Genomic DNA, 8,424 nt, shown 5'->3' on the forward strand with positions numbered 1-8,424 from the left:
CGTCGGCGGCGGCGGCCATGGCCGGTGGGCCGGGCCCGGGGGACCCCGCGGCCCCCGGCGCCCAGCACTTCCTGTACGAGGTGCCGCCCTGGGTCATGTGCCGCTTCTACAAAGTGATGGACGCCCTGGAGCCCGCCGACTGGTGCCAGTTCGGTGGGTGGCGGCGGGCTGGGAGAGGCTGGGGCGGGAGGCGCGCGGGCCCCGGGCGCCCGGGCCTGACGCCTCCCGCCCCGCAGCCGCCCTGATCGTGCGCGACCAGACCGAGCTGCGGCTGTGCGAGCGCTCCGGGCAGCGCACGGCCAGTGTCCTGTGGCCCTGGATCAACCGCAACGCCCGCGTGGCCGACCTCGTGCGCATCCTCACGCACCTGCAGCTGCTCCGCGCGCGGGATATCATCACGGCCTGTGAGCGAGCGGCCCCGGGGACCCCGGGATCCCGGGCTGACCCAGGACCTCCCACGGGACTCCTCCCTCCTCCCCCTCCCCCGCCTGGGCCTAACCGCCCTTTTCTTCCCTGGCATCCCAGGGCACCCTCCCGCCCCCCTTCTGCCCCCCGGCACCAGCACCCCGAGGCCCAGCAGCCCCCCTGCACCCTCTGAGGCCGAGGCCCTCCGCCCTCGGAAGTTGCAGACGTCAGCCTCCACACTCCCCTCCCCAGGTAAGAGGGGCCCGGTGTGGGGCTTGATGGTCTTTTGGAAAGGTCCGTCTTGACCATGGCCACTGTCGTAGACCATGCCGTTGGTCTCTCCCTGCCTCTCACTGGTGTCTTTATGAAGTTTTTCCAGGCTCCCAAACCCATTCTGGGGCTGAGCTGGGTCCTGTCCCAAGCCCTGCTGCCCTCCAGCCACCACCACCATATCCAGACCCTTCCTCTACCAAGGTAGGTGGGGCCTGCCAGCAGAGAAAGAGTCAAGACGAGGAGCAAAAAAGGTAGCCTTTGGTACACTTGTGAACCCCAGCCAGCCAGGAGGGCGGGCCAGGAGGCAGCTGGGGTAGCAAGAGCTTGTGAGTTTCAGGTGCAGGGGAGGGTTTGGGGCACAGAGGAAGACAGAGGACTTCACCTGATCCAGGGTATCTTCCCACAGCCTAACCGGGAGAGCCCAGTGTCCCTCCTGCAGGGGGCCCACCCCTCTCCATTCTGCTGGCCCCTCACTGAGATTTCCCAAGGCACCCACAACTTCTCAGAGGAGCTGAAGATCGGGGAGGGCGGCTTCGGGTGTGTGTACCGGGCTGTGATGAGGAACACGCTGTATGCTGTGAAGAGGCTGAAGGAGGTGGGTGTAGCACCCCCGCAAAGGCCCTGGCCGGTCGTCAGCAGACCCTCGCTTCTCTGGGCCTTCCCCAGGACACGCTGCCCCGTGTACCTCCTTCAGCCCTCTGATTCCCCAGTTCAAGGTCCCCAGCCCCTCGGTTGTTCTGGGCCCGGGTCAGGTGGCAGTGAGAGTGGCCGTCAAGCCTTGGCCGCAAAGGCTTCACGCTGCCTCCCGCACTCGTTTTCCTTGGGGGCCGCAGGGGGCAGACCTGGAGTGGACCACAGTGAGGCAGAGCTTCCTGACCGAAGTGGAGCAGCTGTCTCGGTGAGCCTGGGGCGTCCCTCCCGGGTGGCGGCAGAGAGAGCGCCGCGTCGGGGCCCCGTCGGCCTCCAGGACCGCGGACCGCGGTGCCTGGCTCCCTCGAGCCCCTGGGGACTGCCCACCCCCACGACAGCCAGCTGGAGAGCGTGGTGGAGGCTGGAGGCCAGAGCACTCAGGTCCCACTTTTGAAGCAGGTTTCGTCACCCAAACATCGTGGACTTTGCCGGCTACTGCGCCGAGAGTGGCTTCTACTGCCTCGTCTATGGCTTCCTGCCCAGTGGCTCCCTGGAAGACCGCCTCCACTTCCAGGTAGGCCTACTTGGCCGCACACACTTCCCTGGCCCCACAGTGCTGTCGGCACCTGGGCGCTCAGGTTCCGTGAGTGGGTCCCACCGGCAGGCAGGTTTGGGTCCGGGGTTCGGCCCGAGGTGGGTTGCCATATTCCCCGGCACCCTTTCCCGGGGCCTCCCTCTGGCTGCTCCCGCGCGCTGGGAAGCCTGGGTCATGATGCCTCTAAACGGGGGGTTACTGGGGCACCTGGGTGCCTCAGCGGGTTAAGCGTCTGACTCTTGATTTCAGCTCAGGTCACGACCTCACGGTTTGTGGGTTTGAGCCCCGGAGGCAGGCTCCACACTGACAACATGGAATCTGCTTGGGCTTCTCTCCCCCTCTCTCTGCCCCTCCTGTGCTCCTGCTCTCTAAATAAATAAATAAAGTTAAAGATAAAGAAATAAATAGTTAAGAATCAATCAATCAAATCAAATCAAAGGAGGGTTATTGACTCAGTGGCCGGAGTCAAGCTTCTCCCTTTTGCAAGCAGAGTAGCTGAGGGGTCTTGTCAGCATTGCCCCTGGAGAAAGGGGGCGGCGGACCGCACCATCCGGACCCACGACTGAGCCCCATCTCGTGACGTGCCCACAAGATCCAGGGGCTCACGGCGCTCAGGGACTTCAGCTCTGGAGATCAGCACGCTGTGCTGGGGGAGGTGGAGAGAACGCCTCCCTCCCCCGACATCCCGCTCACCCCAGGAGGAAGGGCGCACCCCAGCCATCCTCCCCTCCTTGGAAGAGCTTAGCCTTGACCTTCTTGTGAAGTAGCTCATGGACTTTTGGCTCGTGGTTTTCCAGAAGGGGAGACTGTGGCCCAGGCAGTGAAGTGACTTGTCTAGACCCTGCAGTGACAGGCGGAGGGAGGCTTGGGGTCCAGGAACGGGGGCCCTTCCAGCCTATTCTGCGCCCCTCTGCTTCCTCTGCCAGGCCTGCCCCCCTCTCTCCTGGCCTCAGCGACTAAACATCCTCCTGGGCACGGCGCGGGCGATTCAGTTTCTACATCAGGACAGCCCCAGCCTCATCCACGGAGACATCAAGAGGTGAGGAGGGGACACGGCCAGGCCCCTGCGGCCTCTGACGGCTGTCAGAGCGGAGTCCGCCGCAAGGGAATGATGCTCCCCAACCTTCTGCCGGCAGGGAGCAGTGGCGCTCGCTCTCCGAGTCCCAAGGAGCCCTGCTCTGGGTGTCCCCCATGAGAATAGGCCTGTCCTCTCCTGCCTGAGGCTGAGGTGAGGGACGGGCTGCAGCCCCGAGGCCCGGGCCATCGGAGCTGAGGGCCCCGGGTCACAGAGAGCCGGGCGCAGGACAGGTATGGAAGCAGAGGCTGAGGACGGGCCCCACCGAGGAGCAGGGGCTGGCCCGCGTGAGGGAGCCCCCGGGCAGCGGGACCGCCAGCCGCCGCCGGCCACTTTCCGTGGGCGAGGCGCGAGCTGGCAGCCCGGAGTCCTCTTCCGTCGGCGCCAGGCAGGTGTTGGGGTGTGGAGCGGGCCCGGGGCCGAGCTGACACCGCCGCTTCCCTCCCCCAGCTCCAACGTCCTTCTGGATGACAGACTCATGCCCAAACTGGGGGACTTTGGCCTGGCGCGTCTCAGCCGCTTCGCAGCGGCCAGTCCCGGCCAGAGCAGCACCGTGGCCCGGACGCGGACCGTGCGTGGCACTCTGGCCTACCTGCCCGAGGAGTACATCAAGACGGGGCGGCTGGCCGTGGACACCGACACCTTCAGCTTCGGCGTGGTGAGCCGCAGGCCCCTCTGCCGCTTTGGGGAGGCGACGGGGGGGATGGGAGGCCAGGGCCCAGCGAAGGCACCAGGGCCCGAAGAGCTCCCCGTGGGGCCAGAGGCCGACCTGGCAGGAAGCTAACGGAGCTTCGGCTCCGGGGCCCCTCCCTCCCTGACACGGGCCCTCGCCTCCGCCCTGCACCTCACTCCCCGTGTGTGCTCCCACCGGAGCTCCGGTCCCATAACGCGCGGCTCCGTCCTTGCCGGCAGCCGGTCCCCATCTGCGCGTCCGAGGGCCAAGCCCCCGTCCACCCGGATCTGTGCCTCAGCAGCCTCTTTGGGCCAGTCCACCCCCCGCGCCGCCCCCCCCCCTCCCCGCGTGTGGCCCTCCCTGCCATCCCAGAAGCCACCGCCACACTCTCCGTCCTGCCCTCTCCAGGTAGTGCTGGAGACCCTGACTGGCCAGAGGGCCGTGAGGACGCATGGTACCAAGACCAAGTATCTGGTGAGCCTCCTGAGGTGGGGCAGCGAGGGAGGCAGAGGAGAGAGAGAGAGACAGAGAGGCGAGGAGACAGCAGGGAGAGAGGCAGAAAGGGAGGCAGGGAAGCGCTACTCCTGGTAACTAACAGGTGCAGCCCTGGAGGGTGGAATGATCTGGAATGCAGTGCCCCACAGAAGCCAGCCTCTGCTACTGCTGACTCATCTTTGAAAGCAGGCAGGGCGCCAAACAGCTTCCCTTGACCTTGCCGAGGAAAAACCTGTCTGTCTTCTGCAGATGCTATGGCCTCTCCAGCCCCTACCCGGGCTGTGGGCGGGGAAGGGGGTGGCCCAACAGGACAGTCCCAGAGCTCGGGGCCAAGAAGCTGTGGTGGGAAACAGAACCCAGGGCCCCAGGGGAGGCAGTGGTGGGAAATCGGGCCAGCTGCTCCCCATTCGTCTCACTGTGGACTGAGACCTGGCTTCTAGTCCCAGCGTGACGGTCTTGGAGCAAATCCCTGCTCCTCACTGGGCCCGTTTCCCCACCTGCAAAGAGACTTTTTTATTTGTCTGCTTGAGAGAGACAGAGACCGTGCAAGTAGGGGAGGGGCAGAGAAAGGGTGAGAGGGGATCCCCAGCAGTCTCCGCGCCGCCAGCGCAGAGCCCGACGCGGGGCTCGAACTCCCAAAACCGTGCGATCATGACCGGAGCCCAAACCGAGTCGGACGCTTACCCGCCTGAGCCCCCCCCCAGGCGCCCCTCCCCTGGGAACAGACTTAATCCCCGCGCCGTGCTCAGGCACTTCCTGGGCCGCTCCATCGGTGTTGGTTCTGTAAGTGTGACAACTGGTGTACCTCCTGCTGCCCCTGTTCCCGCCTCGGGGTTGCTTCTGTCTGTTCCCAAGTTTCACCGGGTCTGGGCCGGAACCGGGGAGCCGGACGGGAGCCACGCTTCCGTCGCCGGCCTCATCCATGAGCACATCCCTCTGTCCTCCAGACTCAGCCAGCTCCCTGCTGCCTGCCCCAGGGCCTTTCTATGAGCCCTTCCTTCTGAAAGACCCCCCACCCCCACCCCAGGTGCTTCCTCCTGGTCCTTCCCACGTCAGAACTCAAGATGATCTCCAGTCCTATTTGCGTCCCTGGGTACCTCTCTCTGGGCCACTCCCCTCCCTTCTTAGCTCTGACCTCTGGCGAGTTCGTGCCTTCAGGTCCCAGCTCGAGTGCTACTTGCTCAGGCCCTCGTCAGAAGCCCCACGGGCCTGTCCTTTGAAGTGTCCCATTGCTTTATGGGCTTGTTGGTATCTCTCCCACACCAGGAAGTCAGTTCTATGAAGGTGGACCCAGAGCGCTCCGTTTGTCACTGTGCCCCTAGGGTGTGTCCCGGCAGTGCTGGGCACACAGTGGGTGCTTAATAAGTCTGAACAAAGACCACATGAGTCCGTGATGAGAGCCTGGGGAATGGGACTGAAGGTACGACCTCCCCCGCAGTGGCCACACTCATAGTATCCGTCCCACAGAAAGACCTGGTTGAAGAAGAGGCTGAGGAGGCCGGGTTAGCCCTGAAAAGCACCCAGACCACACTCCAAGCAGGTCTGGCCGCAGACGCCTGGGCTGCCCCAATTGCCGCCCAGATCTGTAAGAAGCATCTGGACCCCCGGCCCGGGCCGTGCCCCCCCGAGCTGGGCCTGGCGCTGGGCCAGCTGGCTTGCTGCTGTCTGCACCGGCGGGCCAAAAGGAGACCCCCCATGACCCAGGTAGCCCTGCACAGCGGCGTAGGGTGGGAAGCACTTGGGACTCTGCTGCCCGTGGGGGACAGCAGCGTGTCGGGAGCCCTGTGTTCCCGGTGCTGCTCCGCGGGGAGCCGGACGTGGCAGCTGCCGGACCTCTCTCTAGAGCCAGGGTCTTCACACGTGTTTCGCTTGCCCTTCAATTCCGCTTGGGGTGGCCGGAGCCCCACCAAACCCCACCTGCCAGACACAAGCAAAGGGCTTTGCCACGCCCCCTTCTGGGTACACTGTGCCACTGCAACTGCCTTTCCCTGGCCCCTCCCTGCCCCTCCCCTCTTTCCCTCTGCCCATTTGAGGGCAGGGGGGCAGTGAGGTTTGCTTTCTGGAAGAGAGGGAAAAGCCATTCTTGGTCCTTTATCTTAGGGGCCGTGACTTCTCGGCATTCCTTGCGACAGGGACAAAAGGGCAAAGGACAGATGCAGGGCGTGCCAGCTCACTGGTCCCCGCAGCCCCCCAGGAAGCCTGAGCCCCAGGACAGACCACGGGTGGCCCGGAGCAGGGCCCTCTTATGTGAGGGCCGTGACCGGTCCGCGTGGCCAGTCCTGGCCTGCCTGCGGAGAGCCACGGAGACCCCACCCAGGCCACCCCCTCAGAGCGTCTCTCTGTCCTCACAGGTGTATGAGAGCCTGGAGAGGCTGCAGGCGGCCGTGGCGGGGCCAGCGCTGGAGCCTGAGGCTGCCGGCCACGGCCCCCCTTCCCCCCAGGAGAACTCCTACATCTCCACGGCCGGCAGCGCCCCGAGCGCTGCCGGCCCGCTGCGGCCCCTGGCGGTTCCCCCAGGGGCCCCAGCCCCGGCTCCAGACTGGCTCCAGAAGGGCCCCAACCAGCCCGTGGAGAGTGACGAGAGCACGTCCGGCCTGTCTGCTGCCCTGCATTCCTGGCACCTGAGCCCGAGCTGCCCCCCAGGCCTGGCCTTGCCCGGCAGCCCCGGGCAAGGTGCCGCCGTGTGGGCCCCGGCATCCCTCGGGACGGCCGGCGGTACCGAAGGGGGTGCCACCCAAGCGTCGAGCTGGGGGAGCGGCCCAGGGCCCCGGCTGACAGCTATGGAAGGTAGCTGGGGACCGGTGCCCAAAAGAGGGACCAGGGGCCTCCTTTGCTGACGGTCCCCATACGCCCCACCCCCAGCCCTTTGGCAGGAGAGAACTGGGGGCCTGCTCTTAATCTCCCTGTGTCCTTAGCGAGCTCCAGGCCCTGACCTCCGGGTGGGTGAGAAGAGGCCAGGAGCTCACTCCCTGAAAGCTGGGAACAAGGAGGGCTTTATGCAGGACGGGGTTCCTGGCCCGGCCAGGAGCTGGGACAACGGCGCGGCCCCTTCCAGGCCCTCCCGTCAGAGACAGCACCGAGGACGTGTGTCCCAAGGGGCAGGGAACTAAGCTGGGGCTGGCTGGCCAGGAGCGTCCCTGACGAGTTCCCGGGGACAGCGGCCCCTGCAGCTCAGAGGACACTCTCTCCACCCCAGGACCGCTCTTGGGTAGCTCTCTGTCATCACAGCCACCACAGATCGTCATCAACCCAGCCCGGCAGAAGATGGTGCAGAAGCTGGCCTTGTATGAGGACGGGGTCCTGGACAGCCTACAGCTGCTGTCGTCCAGCTCCCTCCCAGGTACCCCTGGGACCGGCCCCCATGGGGCCAGGGGCTAGAGGCACGGGTGCGCCCCGCGGCCGGCCGGCCTCCAGGGCCGCTCGGGCTCGCCTCTTCGCGCCGGCCCCAGACAGCAGAGCGTTTGTTCCGGTCGGCGTGGACGCGGCGCCTGCTCCCGAGGGGGGTGGGGGGGTGGGGGCAGCTCCGAGGCAGGCCACCCCTTGCGACGATAGCTGGAGACAGGCCTGCCCCCCACACCTCCCTCTGGAAGTTGTGTATTCGGGGCGAGGCCTCGTCCCAGCTCCCTCACCTTCTCTGCCGAGAAGCCCAGCTCCACTTGCTGACTGCCGTCTCCTCCTTCTGCAGGCTTAGGCGTGGAGCGCCAAAACAGGCAGGGGCCAGAAGAGAGCGACGAATTTCAGAGTTGATGTGTTCACCTGGCGGATTCCCCAAACCTGGAAGTCAAAGTTCTCATAGTTGCAAGTTCTCGTGGCTCTCGAATCCTCAGCAGCCCGTGGGCGGTGGGGGGTGGGGGTCTCCTCCTCGCAGGGGACAGCAGAAGGTGGCCCCAGCTGCTCCAGGCGCGCGGGCACAGGCTGGGCTCAGAGCCGGCTGCTAGCTGTCGATAGGCAGGACACCGCAAAGGCCTGCCTTTGTTCCGGCATTTGGGGGACGGGCGAGCTGTTCTCATCGGAGGGGTGCAGGGGTGTGGGAGGAATGCGTGTCTGAAGGCTGCCGGCCTCGCAGGTCAGGGGAGAGATGTGAGTGTGGCTGCCGGGTGGAGCAGGGAGCTGGCTCCCCTAAGAACTGGGCAGGGCGGCCCTTAGCCCTTCCCCTGGGACTCGGCTGAAGCCCTGGGGGAAAGGGGCCACCGTGTAGGACAGAGCCAATGAGGCTGCGCCGCAGCCCCACCGGCACCCCGGGGGGGGGGGGGGGGGGGGGGGGGGGGGGGGGGGGGG

The 8,424-nt window shown here is 66.0% G+C and overlaps 1 protein-coding gene across 2 annotated transcripts; it reads left to right on the top strand.

The window, feature by feature from the left end:
• The first annotated feature begins 6 nt into the window (after positions 1-6).
• Positions 7-8,266, top strand: IRAK1 (interleukin 1 receptor associated kinase 1). Of its 2 annotated transcripts, XM_040467520.1 has the most exons (14): positions 7-153; positions 237-404; positions 526-657; positions 776-879; positions 1,085-1,273; positions 1,512-1,576; positions 1,768-1,882; positions 2,830-2,942; positions 3,429-3,636; positions 4,060-4,125; positions 5,614-5,850; positions 6,498-6,933; positions 7,343-7,486; positions 7,832-8,266. In XM_040467520.1, the coding sequence occupies exons 1-14, from the start codon at positions 18-20 to the stop codon at positions 7,891-7,893; spliced, it is 2,175 nt and encodes a 724-aa protein (XP_040323454.1). In that variant the 5' UTR covers positions 7-17; the 3' UTR covers positions 7,894-8,266. The 2 variants fall into 2 exon arrangements, with proteins under 2 accessions (XP_040323454.1, XP_040323455.1); XM_040467521.1 differs by lacking the exon at positions 5,614-5,850.
• Positions 8,267-8,424: the final 158 nt, after the last annotated feature.

The sequence above is a fragment of the Herpailurus yagouaroundi genome, unplaced genomic scaffold, assembly GCF_014898765.1.
Source record: "Herpailurus yagouaroundi ecotype Mexico unplaced genomic scaffold, PumYag 67493, whole genome shotgun sequence".
Lineage (NCBI taxonomy): Eukaryota > Metazoa > Chordata > Mammalia > Carnivora > Felidae > Herpailurus > Herpailurus yagouaroundi.